This window comes from Eucyclogobius newberryi, unplaced genomic scaffold (assembly GCF_026437365.1).
Source record: "Eucyclogobius newberryi isolate DKJ021-1_F unplaced genomic scaffold, fEucNew1.0.hap1 SCAF_14, whole genome shotgun sequence".
Classification (NCBI taxonomy): domain Eukaryota; kingdom Metazoa; phylum Chordata; class Actinopteri; order Gobiiformes; family Gobiidae; genus Eucyclogobius; species Eucyclogobius newberryi.
Genome location: NW_027315768.1, coordinates 13,654,951 through 13,673,784, shown reverse-complemented (window position 1 = coordinate 13,673,784; position 18,834 = coordinate 13,654,951). Strand labels below are relative to the sequence as shown.

At 40.3% G+C, this 18,834-nt stretch overlaps 1 protein-coding gene across 5 annotated transcripts in view; it reads left to right on the top strand.

Moving 5' to 3' along the window:
- Positions 1 to 18,834, top strand: part of pkp4 (plakophilin 4) — a 114,172-nt gene that overhangs the window by 58,687 nt on the left and 36,651 nt on the right. For 2 of the 5 annotated variants that reach the window (XM_072444342.1, XM_072444346.1), the window contains 5 exons: positions 4,435 to 4,566; positions 6,844 to 7,040; positions 8,817 to 9,384; positions 10,479 to 10,505; positions 17,693 to 17,857. In XM_072444342.1, the coding sequence (XP_072300443.1) occupies positions 4,435 to 4,566; positions 6,844 to 7,040; positions 8,817 to 9,384; positions 10,479 to 10,505; positions 17,693 to 17,857 (1,089 nt within the window). The remainder of the gene's footprint in view (positions 1 to 4,434; positions 4,567 to 6,843; positions 7,041 to 8,816; positions 9,385 to 10,478; positions 10,506 to 17,692; positions 17,858 to 18,834) is intronic. The other 3 variants (XM_072444343.1, XM_072444345.1, XM_072444344.1) reach the window with 3 other exon arrangements.

Sequence of the window (18,834 nt, the reverse complement as noted above, 5' to 3'; positions counted from 1 at the left end):
ACCGCAGGCACAGGACGTACTGCAGCCACACTCCAGGTTCAGGTTGTGTCGCTTTGTGTTTTGGGGGGTTTGTCACATCAGTGCCTCCCTTTGTCACCTCTCAGATACACGGTACATGTACTAGCACAGTTACGTGTACTGCATGACTCTGAAAGGCTGTTTGAGTTCACTGGAACGACTGTGTGTTATGGAAATGGAAAATACAAAGTCAATTTATTATTACAATATTGAGATTAAGCCCAAGCTCAGGCAATTTGCTGAATGTCTCGCCCCACTCTTATAAAGCCTTTGTTAAAAGAAATCTACATAAAAAACAAAAAATTAAATTGACGTTTCTTTCAACATGGCATTTTGAGGTCTTCTGCACATTATAGGACTATAATCTTGAGTCTATTAGTCATTAATCGGTTGATGGTGTCTTAGTCGACCACAGTGTTTATTAGTCCACCGGTATATTATTAAGATTAAAAGGATTTCTGTGGAACAACTGCAAAAAGGAGAAGCTATGGAGTGAGTTAGCTGAAGGGTTCAGAGGGAATCATGAGGGTAATCTAATTTGCCTAACATATAAATACACTGTTTACTAGTACTTTTCTGTTTTATGCCCTCTTTTAGTCGACTAATCGGTCGATGGGGCACGTCTTTGTTCAGCCACAGCCCAAGCATATTAGCTGTTAGCAATAGTAAGGGCTACTGCTAAATTGGCATAAGCATTAACAGGCAAAAACACAGAGTCATTGTTGTTGTGTACCTCAGCAAGACACTTCACATTGCCCCCTTCTATATGAAAACAACCAATGGGCCCTATGTCGTTAGTATGGTGATTGTACTTGAGACTCTCTTCCCTAATTGAACTTCGCCATGAAATATCCAAAAGGTCACAAATGTTGACTTTAGTTCTTGCTATAATATAGCAAGACTAGACAAGTCTGCTTTTAATCTAAAATGTGTTTCTGCATTAAATACTATTGGCCTATGGAATGCTGTGATGTCATCTGAAATGTGGGAAATGTGCTACTTGTTATAAGCTGTGATGCCAGAATCCGCTCTGGCCTCTGAAAGCTGTGTAAAGTGCTTATGTTTGTAACAAAAATAATTTCCCCTTGTTGAAAAAATATTTTGTGTCATTGTAGTGAATAATCAGGATGCTAGCGATGGGTTAGGAAAGTGAGGAATAACTCTGGACTGCTGCAAACAGTTTTAAATGATTTAGTTCTGTTTTCCATGTTTAAAACTGTAGAAATTGAATGTCCCACGGACCACAAGATAAACTAAATAAGCAAATTATGAAAGCTGTTAGCTGTATCTCTCTCCCAAATGTCTCCAAGTGGGATCCTAAAGTGCACTGACATTTAAGCAGTAAGTCTCACATTTTAGTGGCACTAATGTGAACTGCAGATAGTGGTTTGAAAGCGGGCATCTTTCCTCGCAGCATGATGAACAGGATGCTGTCTTAGCCTCCAGTTCTCTCGGTTTTTCTTGCCCCATTTTGGCTTTTTGGCACATCGTTTATCAAACAAGGCCAGAGCCCAGTGTAAAATCCCTATGGTCCAAAGTGATGGTGGCAAACGGAGAGGAAAAATGCACAACTTTGGCTAGCTAAAACAACATTTGGTTTCTGACTAACTCATAAAAATAACTCTTCAACCATAACCCTTGCTGCAGTGTGTACACTGTATGAATGAGAGTGTTCAAGAGTGAATGTGGAACAACAAATGGAAATAAGGGCTCTAGATGACAAAAGAAACGCTTGATCGACAAAAGACGTTCTCTTTGCATCAATTCATTGACTAAAAGGCTTGATGAACTATTTATACAGAAGAGTAATTATAACCTGCACATTTATACGTGGAAAGAAAAAAATACTCATGATTAGTACTACCGGGTGTGTCGCGAGTTCAAATCCTAGCTCCGACAGTTTAATGAATGTCCTCCCTTCTCTCTCATCCACATTTCACACTCACCTGTCTAATAAAGCCTACAGGCCAAAAATCGTTTCAAAAATAAATCAAAAACCTCACAATTCACTGCTAAATCCTCAGCTATCTCACATCATAGTGTCTGCTTTCTGCTGTTGTGCATTTAAATCCGTAACTGTCCAAATGAAGCAATAAGTTGACCATTTAAATGTAAAAGACATTATTGACAGATTCATTGACAAGACGACTAATTACGGAAATGACTCTTTTCCACAATACGGTGTGTTTACAGCATGTTGCTCTTGTATATTCTTTTACGTGCACTGTGCCGACCAAGTGAACAAATAAAAGTACTAATTTAGTGAGAAAGCACTAGTCCATGCAATAATATTTCCACTACCCCCAACATTTTTACACTATATATTTAGCTTTCAACATATTTCAAAAGTAATAATTTACAGTGGTGTTAAATGTTGGGTGTGTGAATCTTACACAAATTGTAGTAATGGTAAGGACTAAAAGTAAGAAATGACAATACAGCTGAAGATTATGTATGGAGTAGGAGCAGTAATAGCAGTAGTTGTAATAGATGAGATAAGATAACCTTTATTTGTCCCACAATGGGGAAATTCCAGTGTCACAACACAGAGTAGGTACAGAAGTAAATAATACAAAACAGAACTCTTAATAATAATACAAAAAAACACTCTTGTCAAAAAACTCTTAAACCTGAATATGAAGATGAATGGCACATGTTCAGGGCTAACAGTGTTTGTTGTCAAGTCCGACAGCGGCAGGAAGGAAAGAACAGTGATAATCATTGAACAAATGCTAAAAGGATTTGCAGTATTTGGGTTAGATAGTAATTATAGTGGTAATCAGACTAGTAGATGTATCTATTTACTTGTTGCGGTCAAGAGGTTCTGTTAAAATAGACACTGTGGACCTGGCTCTCTTCACCTGAAACTTATCCCATTTGTAAACAGTGCTTTAGAAGTCCTGGAGCGCCGATGGTGGATGGCAGCTTGTCAAACACACTAGGCCTTTTTGTCAACACATATTTGCAACAGGTCAGTTCCAGAGGCCTGGCGGATTCTTCACAAGGCCCTACCATTATTCTCAGTGTGGCTCGAAGGCAGCCATTACTGAGGGCTGGCTGCCACTGCTGCCACTGCTGCTGCTGCTGCTGCTGCTGCTGTTGCTGTGGGTCGGTCTATTCCCCCGTGTTTACTCCACATTGTTGTGATGCCGAGATGCTGGTCATGCTTAACCAGATTGTGAGGCTTTCAGTGCACGGACATTAGGGAGCTAATTCAGAGCTGTTTTTCACATTGGCTGTTGTAATGCATGGAGAGAATGGTGTGGAGGGCACAATGCAAAGCTAATGTCTACATTCTGGTGTGAGAGGGAAAATAAGAATTGCGTCTTTACGAAGTCTAGAACCAAACAATCGTAGGTTTCTCCTCAGTCTCATTGAAATGGCAGGAATTAAGTGCAAAAAACTTGTATTGCGTAGTGAGTATTGTAGTAGTTGGTAAGTTCGAATACGAAGCAATACTAAAACTGCTATTGTATTGATACTAAAAAAAATACAACAGCACAAAATGTGACCTTTCCTGAACAGTTTTAGAGTGATCTTGAGATTAATCAGAACTATTATAGGCCCACAGTATAATAAATGTGGATTTTTTTCAATTAAAATGGGATAGGCTTCAGTCACCCGCGACCCCGAAAGGGAACAAGCGGTAGAAAATGGATGGATGGATGGATGTCAGTCTACATTGATCTAAAAAAGAAAAGAAAAGCGTTTTAAAAATATCATTGTAGTGTTGAAGTCTGTTTCGAGAATCATCGAGACAATTTTAACTATCATAAAGTATGAAACTCCCATTTTGTGTCCACAGAAGGAAAATATTGCCCAAACAAGTAAAACATATTTTAACAAATTAAAGAATTTAGACTAGTAAATCTTAACTAGTCAACACAACTCTAATCAAGATATATGCTCCCATTTAAAGTATTTTAAAAAGCTGTTTGTTGCAGTGTTTACTACAGGTTGTGCCGTTTTTATGCAAAATAAGTTTTTGGTTGGAAAAATGTGACTTAAAAAATTGCAGCCTTTCCACTGATAATTTTGATGTCATTTCAAATTGTGATTACGATTCAATTACATTTAATCTTGCAGCCCTCATTTCCAACCATCCTAAATGATCCAACGTTGTGGTGTCTAGCATACTTCTGCAAAGCAATGTTAAGTCCTCCCCATTCCCATATTCTGTGCTGCAAAATGCACCCTAATTTAGCATTCCTAAATTGGGCAGTAAAACGTAATGACTCGCTGCAGCAAAAAAGCAAAACTAATGTGGCAGAAAATATCATCTGTTATTGTTTTCTCTGAACTCCAAAACTGACGGCGGTAATGGCTATTTAAATATTCTCCTTTGAAGAGAAAGCTGTAATTGTTTGAGACGCAAAGCTCTTCCTCATTTCTGACTGTTTTCCTCCGTCTCCCCAGATGCCGCCACCTCGGGTGATGCCAAATCTCGGATGACTGACAGCTCGCAGTCGCCTAGCTACCGCATCAGGACCGAGTCGGAGCAGGTGCCTCTGTACTCCCCGGAGCAGTCCTCTCTCCATGAAAGTGAGGGTCTGTTGGTGCTTCTCTCTTCATGCTGACTCATAGTTTCTCCTTCTTTCCCTTAAATCATTCTATTAACGCTTTCTTAACCTCATAAATCTTCCTATGAGGGTCGGGTGAGAACGTTATTATTCTATTTAAGCAAAAGTATGAATTTATCTTTTCTATATTTTGTATTTAAGGAAAACTGCTCAACAACAACAACTAATTAATATGTTTTAAAAGTTGTTTTGGTCGTTGGTAACATCCCCACATTGCAAAATCTAATATCTCTACAAAGTATCTTACGTTTTATATTCTTATAGAGAGGATTATATTGATTAACCCTAACCCTTAAATGTATTGTGATGGATTGTGTGTGTGAGAATTAAAAAAAAAAACAACAGTAACTAGTCATTAAAAGTGTAACTATCTTTTTAGGTCCAGTCAAATTTAGTTAAGATTGTAAATTGCCGTGGTAATTGTCCAGCCCTTTGGAGAACGTTTGTCTTCCCCGGCCGTGCTCGATATTTAGTGCATGACTTTTACTTCTGATTCCTCATTATGGCAAATAAAAGCTCGATAATCCACAATGGGATGTTAAATTGCGTGAGGCCAAAGAGCAGTTTTCCCTCGGTCCAGCCATTTGTCATTAGCGCCGGTGCGGTAACTAAAGGTCACGTCTCGTACATAAGTGCTGAGGTCACCCTGCCTCCTGTCTCCTGCCTCCTGTCTCCTTACCCTCTCTCCTCTGCCTCCTGTCTCCTTACCCTCTCTCCTTGGCCTCCTGTCCCATTAGCCTCTCTCCTCTGACTCATGTCCCCTTACTCTCTCTCCTCTGTTTCTTGCCCCCTTACCCTCTCACCTCTGCCTCCTGCCCCCTTACCCTCTCACCTCTGCCTCCTGTCTCCTTACCCTCTCACCTCTGCCTCCTGTCCCCTTGCCCTCTCATCTCTGCCTCCTGTCCCCTTACCCTCGCTCCTCTCTCCTCTGCCTCCTGTCCCCTTACCCTCTCACCTCTGCCTTCTGTCTCCTTACCCTCTCTCCTCTGCCTCCTGTCTCCTTACCCTCTCTCCTCTCTCCTCTCTCCTCTCTCCTCTCTCCTCTCTCCTCTCTCCTCTCTCCTCTCTCCTCTCACCTCTGCCTCCTTCCCCCTTACCCTCTCACCTCTGCCTCCTGTCCCCTTACCCTCGCTCCTCTCTCCTCTGCCTCCTGTCCCCTTACCCTCTCTCCTCTGTCTCCTGTCCCCTTACCCTCTCTCCTCTGTCTCCTGCCTCCTGTCCCCTTACCTTCTCACCTCTGCCTCCTGTCCCCTTACCCTCTCTCCTCTCTCCTCTGCATCCTGCCCCCTTACCCTCTCTCCTCTGCCCCCTGTCCCCTTACGCTCTCTCCTCTGTTTCCTGCCCCCTTACCGTCTCTTCTCTCTCCTCTGCCTCCTGTCTCCTTACCCTCTCTCCTCTCTTTGCTGCCTCCTGTCTCCTTACCCTCTCTCCTCTGCCTCCTGTCTCCTTACCCTCTCTCCTCTGCCTCCTGCCTCCTGTCCCCTTACCCTCTCTCCTCTGCCTCCTGCCTCCTGCCTCCTGTCCCCTTACCCCCTCTCCTCTGCCTCCCGCCTCCTGTCCCCTAACCCTCTCTCCTCTGCCTCCTGCCTCCTGTCCCCTTACCCTCTCTCCTCTGCCCCCTGTCCCCTTACTCTCTCTCCTCTGTTTCCTGCCCCCTTACCGTCTCTTCTCTCTCCTCTGCCTCCTGTCTCCTTACCCTCTCTCCTCTGCCTCCTGCCTCCTGTCTCCTTACCCTCTTTCCTCTGCCTCCTGTCCCCTCACTCTCTCTCCTCTGCCTCCTGTCCCCTTACCCTCTCCCCTCTCTCCTCTGCCCCCTGTCTCCTTACCCTCTCTCCTCTGCCTCCTGTCCCCTTACCCTCTCTCCTCTGCCCCCTGTTACCTTACTCTCTCTCCTCTGTTTCCTGCCCCCTTACCGTCTCTTCTCTGCCTCCTGTCTCCTTACCTTCGCTCTTCTGCCTCCTGTCTCCTTACCCTCTCTCCTCTGCCTCCTGTCTCCTGTCTCCTTACCCTCTCTCCTCTGCCTCCTGTCCCCTTACCCTCTCTCCTCTGCCCCCTGTTACCTTACTCTCTCTCCTCTGTTTCCTGCCCCCTTACCGTCTCTTCTCTGCCTCCTGTCTCCTTACCTTCGCTCTTCTGTCTCCTGTCTCCTTACCCTCTCTCCTCTGCCTCCTGTCTCCTGTCTCCTTACCCTCTCTCCTCTGCCTCCTGTTCACTTACCCTCTCTCCTCTGCCTCCTCTCTCCCAGGGTCCACGGGGAATTCTCGGAGCTCCACTCAAATGAACTCTTACTCGGACAGCGGCTACCAAGATGCCAGCAGCGGCTACCACAGCAGCCAGACCCTGGGCAAGACGGAACTCCGGATACAGCACTCGTTCCCCGCAGCTGGCACCGGCACGGGCACCAGCCGGAATGCCAGGGCAGAGGGCCAGACTTTGGCGCAGGTACTTGCCAAATGCACAGATTCATTGGACAGATTATTAAATGCACCTGTGTTGAAGCTGTAAATGCCGATATCTATCAATAAATAGCGTTCCAATGACCATTGTATTCTGGCTCTAGATGTAACTCTCAGCGTGGTCTTTAGTACTTTGATGTGGGGAAGCATTGCTCATTGAAAAGACGGTAATATGATAAACTGTTATTGTAAAAACAGGAAAAAACTACATTAATTCTTTCACACTGACTGAAAGGGCATAAACTATGTGCATTAAACTCAATTATTCAATTATAGTCAATCATTTAGGTGTAAATGTATAATTATATATATATATATAATTATATATCTATAATTATATATATATATAATATTATATATATATAATTATATATAATTGTATAACCTTTGTTGTATGTAATATTTTATAATATTACATATACATTACCTATGCGTGTTTATTATCAGTAAAAAATACCGTAATGTGTGGATCAGCAGTAGAGGTGGACAGATGATCAAAATATTGACAATACAAATAATCCTAGGCTGTAATCTTCCAAATAAGGGCAATAACATTAAAAAAGATGACATAGAAGTTCATGAATATATTTAGTTTTTAACTGATGGCAGATGGCAAAGCACACAATTGTTACGTTCACAGTTGTTACATTCTGGCGTCTTCAACAAGATTTAAGAACATATATTTACAAACACATGTCCATGGTTGTCGAGCATTAAACCCCTTCAATAGCCTTATGATATACGATATACATATTCAGAGGAGCCTGTATGGCACCAAAAACACACTCAAAATAACCGTGATTGATTATGGATTGTTCTTCCTTTCATTTGAGCTCAACATTAAAATACCAGAGCGTTCAAGGTTCAAAAACACCCTTACATACCTACACTGTAAAATCCAATATAAAAACACATAGCAGCCATTGTTCGAAGCACTCCAACACTTGTAAACTGTAATTGCTATAATTTCTCCCTTACTGTAGCGATGTAGGGCTGCAGGGCACAGAAGGCACACAGTCACGCCTCATACAGCGCAGTGTACAGAGACCACTGAGAAACCAAATGGCACTGTCAAACACAACGGGGGAGGGAGAGGCCAGGGCGGAGGGGAAATAAACACAACCTGTGCTTCATATACTGTAGGGTTATTTTTGTACATGTATCACTCAGTTTTACCTTTTCAAATAGTCATCATATTAAATGGGGGGTAGGTGAAAACGGTAATTCTCTCTCTTTTTTAAAAACAATATTTTATTTTTCATCAGAACATAAAACATACACAAACTTAACACCAGAAGAGGGGGTAAAAAAAACCAACAAAAACAACAAAAGCAAAACAAATGATATGGGAAATTAAAATAAAATAAATAATAATAATATAATAATAATAATAATAGAAATATAAATAATAATAAAAATATAAATAAATTAGTAAATAAAACCTCAAGAGCGTGCTAGACTTGGTGAGGCTTAAGTTTTAGGAGCAAAAGTTGAGAATAAGGGAGTGGCATCAGAAAAAAGGGGGGAAAGAATAAAAAGATATAAAAGATAATGGATACGTATACCAATTTCATTGGTATATGTATCCATTCATAAACGCCCACATACATACAGTAATATTCTCAAACCTCAGTTGAAACAGGATTACTCAAGCATGCAAGAGTCAACCAAAATACAGCTTTAAATAAGTGTGTCCCCTTCTAAATAAGTGTGTCCCCTTCTAAATAAGTGTGTTTCCTTTTAACATGTGATTTTACTCCAGGTCCCGGCGGTCACCACGGTCGTTCCGGGCCGGGCCATGCGGCGGGTCAGCTCTGTGCCCTCTCGCTCGCACTCGCCGGCCTACACCAGCCCGTCGCGCGGCTCCTCCCTGCGCACCGCCGTCAACAGCCCCTACAACTCCCCCGTCGTCACCGAGCCCAAACCTTTATCCAGCATCTTCTCCACCACGCTCCCCGCGACCGTCCAGCGCTCCAACACCACCTGCGGCGGCACTTCCCCTTACTCCACGCATAAGAACTCCCCCTCCGGACTGCGGCGTGTGGGCTCGGCGAACTCCAGGTCGGGCAGCAGGACCACGTCGCCGTACCAAGCACCCGGGTCAAGTTCGGGTCGCATGGATTCGCCGCTAACCATGGGGGAGAATGGCATCAACGCGCCACTCAACAAGCAGCCCGGCCATTCGTCATCCCCGGTTAGGACCAGCATGACGGCCGTCCCGCAGCACTACAGCTCCACGTTGCCCCGCTCCATGCTCCACGGCGCAGACCCGTACGGCCCCCAGAGTTATGACATTTACGAGAGAATGACGCGGCCCGACAGCCTCACAGGTACATAGCACATAAATATTCGACTGTAGAGGGCAGGTCAGCATTCTGGTCAACTCCATCAGGCTCTAAGGTCAATACATGATCACTTATGCTGTCTGAAATGTAAATACGGCGAGGGTAAATAATCACAGCCAGCCCGAACCAACAATATAAATGCAAATGTATAGGATGCCTAGTCAAATGTATTATTAATCTGGCAGAGAACCACCTTTCCCTATAGCGTGTGCTGCGGTCTAGAGAGCTATGCAAATTTAAAGACTTGTGTTAGAAACCACGAGGCTAAAACAAGGTCAAAATATGTTGTCTAAAATAGAGTCAAATGAATTCTTCTGTTTCGTGACACAACAAAATTTGTCATGTCACTAATGCTTCTAATAAGACTGGAAAAATATCTAATTAAACATTTTAGCTTGACTCGAATAGATCGTGGCAAGATTCTAATAGATTTTTACTCTTAACTTGTCAATAGGACATGTTTTTCTTTCCTCTAATTTCAAGGGAATGTTTTTGTCGTGTTATGTGTGACAGGATCAGATTTTAAGTGTGGCGAAATATGACTTATTTTTATTGAGTAGTCAAAATGTACTTGACTCTAGACAGGTAAGAATCAAGTAAATTAAAGCTTTTTTAAGATTATTATTTTTGTGTAAGTAGAAATTTCAAACAATTAAATTTACAAAAAACGGATGGAACGATAGGAGATGGTATACAGTATTGTTCTATTTTCATTTAAAAATATACATATTTTTAAATTATTTGATCCCTTCTTCCTGGGACCACATAAACAACACAGTCAGTTCCATTTAAAAATACATTCAAAAGACAGGCCCCTGGTATATTTTAGTAACACAATTACAATTTCTGAATTAAGTTAATCTTATTTTAATGTTTTTTTTTATAAAGTATTGCATAAACATTGATTGCTTGATTGAAATAAAACATGTCACGCAATCTTAAATTAGCCTTATATCTACTAAAGATTACTAGACATTATATCTATGTAACAAAAGATGGTGTCAGCGTTTCTCAGCTGTTATTGCGATGTAAGTGGACTGTTTTGTGCTTGACTTCACGCTGCCCCGGGAAACCCTCAGACGCCTTGCTGGATGCTGACGTTCCAGGTGAACACTCGTTTTCGCTTCGGTGTTTTATTAGTTCCCTTTCAATTGTGGAGTGTGGTGCATGTCATTGGTGAAGTCCTGCCATTTTATCCTTTCATTAGCGCCCGGCTGTGAGGGCAGACAGCGGCGGCACGAGCGCTCATGCAACAGGTGCAGGCTTTAAAAACAATCACTGGAGCTGGTTCTGGCCTTGGCTCCACCATTAGCTCCGTGCAAGTGCTGGAGGAGGTGTTCTGTCTCACCTGATAAGATTCACCTTGGATGTCTTTGTGTTCGACAGATAATAAAAAAGGTTTCATGAAAAGATATGTTTTTATATAACTTTCCATTTTCTGTAGGTCTAATTGCAATTTGAATGGCGGCAATTAGCAAATCACAAAGGCTGCCATTTTTAAAGTACCACAAATTCCTCCTCAAACAATGAAATGGCCTGTATTATTCTGCCTGAAAACCTTGTCGTTTAAAGCTGTGCAAACATTCTGAAGTACATGTGACTCTTTTGTCAGTTTATAGGCCTATTTCAGTCTTTTTGTCAATTCTCCTGGATGCGTTTAAATGACTTTAAACAGAATAGTAGTAATAAAACGTTCAATATTGATATCACATTCCAGAAGAGAAGTAACAAGTGATGTTTTTTGTTAATAATCCAGTTTGTGAAATATGCTGATAGTGGCGCAGTGGGTTCAGCGTAAGCCCATAAACTAGAGGGTTGCTGTTTTAGCCTCATCTGAGCTGTTGTTGTGTCTCAGTGTTCTCCAATCACAATATAGTTTCTGGGGCTGGTTATGGACACTACATACTCAATGTGGTTACTTATTTTTATTAACTAAAGCCATTTCCTCACTAGGGGGTTGTTAGCCCAGTGTTGCTCTCCTCGAGTTTGGGGAGGCGTGGCCCGAGTAGAGCTTCTTCTTAGCAGTTGTCGTGGGGTCAGTAATTCTGTCACCACTATTGCCGGGTGATGATCTGCTTTATCACAGCCAATCACAGCAGCCTGACAGCGCTAGGCTACGTTGCCTAGTGACTGCTCCTATCCAATTTACACCAAAGCGGTTACGGCGCAGAAGCGCAGCAAGAATCGCTTTTAATAGTGACCAGTCGGACAATCTAGAACTGGCCTAATTGAGCTACATGGCACTCAAATTTGGTTGGAGTTATAATTTTTTTTGCATCAACGGAGCGTGTCCAGGCTTTGAGCAGGCGAAACATGGGGAAATAAAGTGCTTATGCTCTTTCAGAATACGTTATCTAAAACCTTAGAGTCACATAAACAACGTGCCTGAAGGTGTTCAAGACCATGAGCATCGCTGCCAGGACCTCAGCAATGATTCATGATGGACTAGGACCAGTTTATTGTAAAATTGGAAAAATATAACATACTTTACGACATCAAACATTAATTTTACAAGGACATTTTAAGAAGGGAGAAGGCATAGTGTGAAATAGGTTTATTTCACATGCAAACACAACAGTCACAGCGTGTTATTGCTCTATGTAAAGTATCGTTCCTCTAAACTTTTGTGAAGTTTTGACACCTCCTTCATCCAACATTTCATTTTCAAGAAATATATAACAGTTTGGTGTTAAACGGCGTGTAGATCCACAGACTCGAAGCGGAAGCAGCTTTGATGTCTCTGATGTAAATTGACACTTCTAAATGTTCATGTGTCTGCAGCTTTGCCTACGTAACGTGCTCCTGATGTAAATTCCATGTTAAACTGCAGAAATGATGCAAAGCTGCGCCACCACAATGACTGTAACAGGCTCCTTACCTCCAGTGAATACACCGCTCTGGAAGGCTTTTAAAAGCAGCATTTAATCCACACAAGTTTCTTATTTTTGTTTCATCTTTCACATTAAAGGACAGTGCCCTGGTGGATTTGTTTTTCTTTTGTTTGATCTGAAGTGTGTGTGTAGCTGTCTTTCATATGCGTGAGACTCAAACATTTACCAAACTGTCCTGTGCACTTTGACTTAAAGTAAAATTCTCTAGTGTGCGGCTGGCTTTAATTTTGAGTCATTTTTTTACAATGGAGAAGGAGAGCAGAAGAATAAATTTAATCGGTCTTTTTTTTTAACACATCAGGATCAGTCATGTGCTTCATTCCAACTTTTCCCTTCATGTGCCATAATTCAACTGTAATCAATTCATAAATCTGTCTGTAGTCTGAAAATAATTTCAGTCTCAGAAAGCCAGTCAGCTGCATCCATTTTAAGTGTTTGTTTCTCCAAAGCGGGCGCACGCCAGGCTGCCACCGTCGCCCTCCATCTTCAGCGTGCCAAGCGTAATCTGTTAACGCCAGCACCGGGGCTGAGGGTGAATTAAAAGACGATAACACACAGAACGTGGCCATTCATCCTCAATAGACAGCCCTGTTATTTTTCTCTCCCTCCTTGACAATTTGCAGATGCTTTTGGAAGTGGCTGTGGCTCTTCAGTCTGAGGGACCGAATTCAAAGACTGGAACGATGAGTCTGTTACAGGTTGTAGTGTCGCTATGAATGATGTTGTCCATAATGAGTTTTCTGATGGAAATGATTGAAGAATGTAGATGCGCGGGTCACAATAATTACTATATCGATTGTTATTGTTCAATAAATAATAGCTGGAACAATATTTGATTATAGTGGATACATTTATATTATACTTAAGTAACGTCTTTGACTAATTATGGATCACATTTGAGTGTTTATTCTGAGAACAAAAATAATAGTCAAGGTGACTAAAAAAGATAAAAACAAAGTACATTTAGGTGTATTTTTGGAACTAAGTATTGAAGTAAGAATCACTTTTCCATCTTAAATCTATTATGTTGCAGTTCTTACAATTACGGTGTCATTTGGCTCATTTGGCTTTGTTGTTTGTTGCTTTTGCCATAGTTTTCAAAGATGTGCATTTTGGAAATAGTTAAATGGAATTCTGTGGCTTTAGTTTTATTGTGAAGTCGTTCCAAAACTATCAGATATTGTTTTACATCTCACTTTAAAATGTGTGATTGTGACGGGCCTAACGCAGACTTTGTTCGTTCTTTTACACTGGTCAGATTCGAGTTACCAGAAATATGCATAATGACATAAGATTTCCCTCCCTGCCAAATAGCTGCAGCTAGCCTTTCCTCCGGTGGTCCGAACCTTCCTTGTTAACCCTACTTTTTATTCCTTGGCCTTTTCAAAATTGTTACAGCTTCAAAGCGTACCCTTCTTAAGTCTTTGAACAAGAAAAGGCTGGCTGATTTCCTGCCAGCTTTAGAGTTTGCTGTGCAGTCTGTATAGGCAGGGCTTCTTAAGAGATCGAGTGGTGGAATTATTTAGTTTTGAACAGCATGAAATCATTCCTGTACACAAATCATAGCATCGTGTTCCTGCTCAGAATAACAGGCCGGACATTGTGGAGTTTGTATGTAGCGGCTGCATTATGTTTTAAAAGCTGCTCCGCCTTTGGGAGTCACGGAAGGACAAAAGCAGTGGGTGGCACTAAAAGCTAAAACGCATTAACAGACATGCTGACTCGTTAATACATAAAGAAAAGCATTTTTACCTTTAAAACCATATAAATGTAAAGGTGTAAAGTAAATGGGTGTCATCGAAATGTCACATTGTTTGCATTGGAACCTTGACATATACAGTTTATGCAGATTAATAGTCCATGTGCAAGTAAGGCAGCAGATCTATTAGTGTTTGTGGCGTTGAGCGAGTATAATCGTGTATTTTTGGTTGTGCTTTTCTGCATTTTTGTAGAGTATACTTGAAAAAAAGTTGGCTTTCTTCTACTTTATTCAAGCTTTGACTTGCACTTCTTTTATGAAAATAATAGTTTTGAGTGAATCTTCCTAGCTGAAAACCTGCACAAGAAAGAGACCAATCAACTCACAGTGGTCTAGTTTTTGTAAAGAAAATGAGTTTTTTATCTCCCATGTTAAGCTTTTGACTAGTGCTAAAATGACTATTTGACACAGGGACCTTCACACAGATGTATTGTTATTTCATTGTTAATCATTTATTATTTCAAATGTATCAGAATTTAAAAGAAGCGTTTAACACATTTACATCATAGTGTAGGGGCTGAGAGTAACATAACACATACTTCTTCATTTCTGTTAGCATTGTCAAAAGTATTAAATCATTCTAATACTGATCTATACTGAAACCTCTATTGAAACTAAAATATCACATAAACACTTCGAATGATTTTTAGCTTCATGAAAACTAGTATAAGACCACACATAAAGAAAGTAAGACTGCACAATATATTGCAAAAACAAAATAAATACTGTAATATATACAGTTTTCAGCTGATACACAGTAAAACCAATACATTGCAACAACATAAAGTACTTTTTTTTGACAGAAATGTAACATTTTCTGAAAGTAAACTATAAAAAGAATAAGATTTTTTGTGTTAATTAAAGTTTAATTAAACTGAAAATAAAGCACATTAAAATATTGCAATACAAAACATAGCGAAAATGTCTTCTTTTTCTCATGTCATGCAAGTTTAAAAGAAAAAAATACAATTGTTATTCCATGTTGAAATGAGCATTTCAAAACAAAATATCTTTGTGGTATTGAAATCTGTATCGAGCCAATGCCTTCGAGTTGGAACGTTAGTATTGTGCCAAACGACTTTATTTTCCCTCGGCCTTTTCCTTCATGGGGTCGATCTGAGCTGGTTAACCCCTTCTCGACCTCGCTCCCAGTGAAGGATGCAGTGTTTATTTATTCATTTCCTCCTCCGCAGACTGTGGCGGCTCCTCATTTACTTGTGCATGGCAGAAGCGTGGCGTGCAGCTGGTGGCGACCCAAGCAGTCGTGTGTCCGTCTATGGGGTTTAACACAACACAAACAGAACACGGAGGAATATGAACACTGAAATTCAACATTATACAGCTGTTATTCATCATCTTTTCACATTTTACATACAAAAGCTGTTTCCAAAGTGCTGCACATAGTGAAATAAAACAAGTTAAAGCAGTAATTATACCGTTCAAGTTGAAAAAAATGGTAAAAGTGACTAAAAACAACAGGGTAAAAAGAGAAACAACAACACACATAGTTTGAAATCAAAAGTGATGAGATTTCACTTTGGAACTTCAAATTTGATTAATCATATCTTTACAATCTTTGAACCTAATTACTATTCAAAGTTAAAATTTTCCATCAAGCCAACTGAAACGACTGAAAAGAAATGTTCTTGGTAAGATTAGGTTGGTTAGCTCAGTGAAAGAATTCGTCAAATCACACTGATTAAATTGCACATTAAATTGCATTTTAAATTTAATTCACAAAACACAGTCTGCTCTGGTGAACATATGAATCATCCTCAATCAAAGTCCTGGTGAAGACAGAAAAACTAAAAGATGTTCTTCCATTTTATTTTCCATCATGACTGGCTTTTTTTAGGCGTCTCACAGCTTGTAACTCAACCAATTTCACAGTATTTTTTATGTGTAGTTTTTTAAATCAAGCCCCCAATGGTGTATTTTCAGAGAACTGTGATCTGGGGACGTATCAGGAAGTTCAGCTGGAGGGAGTTTTCCTTTGATACTCTTGGGAACGGACTGCTTCAACTTCAAATTTAACATTTAAAGAGCCATTTAGCTGTACATGAGAAGAAAGTCTGGAATTTGTCACTGTAAAATGGGCCAAAAGTAGTTATTGTCTTTGTGTATTCACTAAACAATAATCTTACTTAAATCATATGAACATTGACCCTGTTGTAGCTCTCACTATGGCTGAGGAATATGGCAAAGAAAATAATCATGTTTTCCCCCTTATGTTGATTGAATTTCAATTCAATTCTACTTTTTCTTTTCAAAAACAAAATAAAAACTTCTTTCAGTAATGCTTTCATAATCATAAACCGGGCAGACTTCTAATAACTGTATTTAACTTAAAAAATAGCTTAATGTATTCTTCCAAAGTCCAAACTCTGCCCCAAACTGCAATCAATTAAAAAACCTCAAGCATATAATTGACCTTTAGACTTGACTGTATCTTAATTAAAATCAAGTTAATTGCCCGGCCCTTACTCTTGTCATTACATTACACCTATTTTTGCATCACGTTATAAAATGATTAAAGTAACTTGACCATAGTAAGCTTCAAATGTAGAAACCGAATTCAAACGTGACAGATTGATTTCAGACTCCATTCAAATCGTCGTGCATTTTGACTGAACAGCTTTCCCCCTGAAAATGGAATGATTTCACCATTGGACGTGATCCCAAATCCACTGGGATCTGCCTAATTCACTGTAGAATCAAACTCATTTGGGGCTGCTGGCCTGAATGTCTGGTTTACTTCCTGTTTCTCAAAGCATCGCTAACTTTGAGATAACATTTATATATTTCAAAAACAGAATCGTTTAAAAGCGGTGACGCAATACAAATGATGGTCAACATTTTCTGGGAAAAGGTTGTATTTTATTGCACCACTTTCTCCTCTAAGTGCTGGGGTGCGGTCTCTCTTTTGGTATGACATCTTTGTAAGGTTGAGTTATGACTCCTCCAGCTCTATGTCTAAGCTGACTCACAAATACACTGTCACCTCATTCACCTCTTATTTATTTGTTTGCACTGTCACATTTTTTGCTTTGCATTTTGTGACCATTTGTAAATTCTTTCATTTCTGCCAATGCAAAAACTCAATTTTACCAGACAAAAAACTGTAATGATTCATTTATTGACTAATTGTGACTAGTGGACTACTGGTCATTGTTATCTGGACTAAACAGACTCTAAAACGCATATAAAAATATATTTTATTACAAAGACGGTGGCATTATGAAATCATAATGAATATGAATGAAAATAATTGACTGTTTCAGATTTTCATCTTTAATTCACAGGAGCCCCACACAGCCTTCAGTCACCATAAGGGTTATTTGGTTAAAAAAAAAATCGATGTACAATAGAAACGATAATACTATTCGACTACGGTGATCAAAAAATAATCACTGACTAGTCGATTACTAAAATCGTTGGTGACAGCCCTAGTATCAAGAACCAAGTATCAATACTTTGATTAACAAAAATGTTGTGGTTGTTGTTGTTGTTGTGGTTGTTGTGGTTGTGGTTGTGGTTGTGGTGACCATCAAAACATCAAACATGAGCTTTTTGTTATTGAATAAAGTTACTAAACTTGAAGTATAAGTTGTTCTATGCTAATCACTTTTCTCCTCATCTCTAGGGATGCGAAGCTCGTATGCCAGTCAGCACAGTCATCTGGGGCAGGACATGCGGTCAGCCATGTCGCCTGACCGCCACATCGCACCCATATATGAGGACCGCACATACCAGGGGCCGTTATACAGGAGCCCCACACAGCCAGGGACCCTATATCGAAGTACATCAGGTCAGTGAAAACAAATTTGCAGTAATGTGTTTATGTTTCCCTTGTCAAATATCCATCAAAGTTGCATGAAACAAAGACAGAAAAAAACTGCCATTTTGTACTGGTTTACTCCGTTTCGAGCAGAGCCTATAATTACATCGGTCAGATAGATGTCATTTTCCAATCTTGAGTAAATCATTTTGTTTGGATGTTTCTGCTTTACATCATCTTGTCTGTGCAGTAATCTAAACGTACAGGGATTTGTTCCATTTCCCGATTCAAGTAAATATTCAGATTGTTGGGTTTAAAAGCAGTGGAAGATTCACAAAAAACATTCCAAACGCTCTGAATCTGTTATAAAACACGCTTGGAACCCTTGATAATTGAATACGTAGTGTGACTGTTTACATCTACATTTATTACAACGTGCACGATGTTCCTTTCACATGCTTGTCCCCATGGAGATGTCACTGCTCTGCCTGGAATGTTACACAGTGGTTATATCTCACATTTATTCAATTACAGTTGCCATTATTGCTCAAAAATATCTTTAAACAGGCCTTCTCACCGTGAGTGGGCTCATCTTTCCACAGTTCAGGGGCCTCGTTTATAAAAGAGTGCGTCAAATTGTACTTGAAAGCGTGCAAACTGCAACGTAAAAATTTCACAACCGCAAAAAAAAGGCGTTTTATAAAAACCGGCACACTTCTCTTTTCCTAAATCCCAACCCAACCTTACTTCTACTACTTCTGTGCTGCGCTAGTTCCTCATGAGTTTCCACCCTGAGTCTGAGCCCGCCCTAATATACCACATGTGGCTATGCAAATCAGCAAATTAATACATTTTGCATATTCAAAAGGGTGAGATTATGCAATTCCTTTACAATCGTGATGTTCAAAACGACTTTGCTAATTTGAGTACTAATAACGTAATGCCTGCATGCTACAGGTTTATTTGTTCATTATTCTCCTGTAAAATGATTCCTCTGCCAGTCTCCA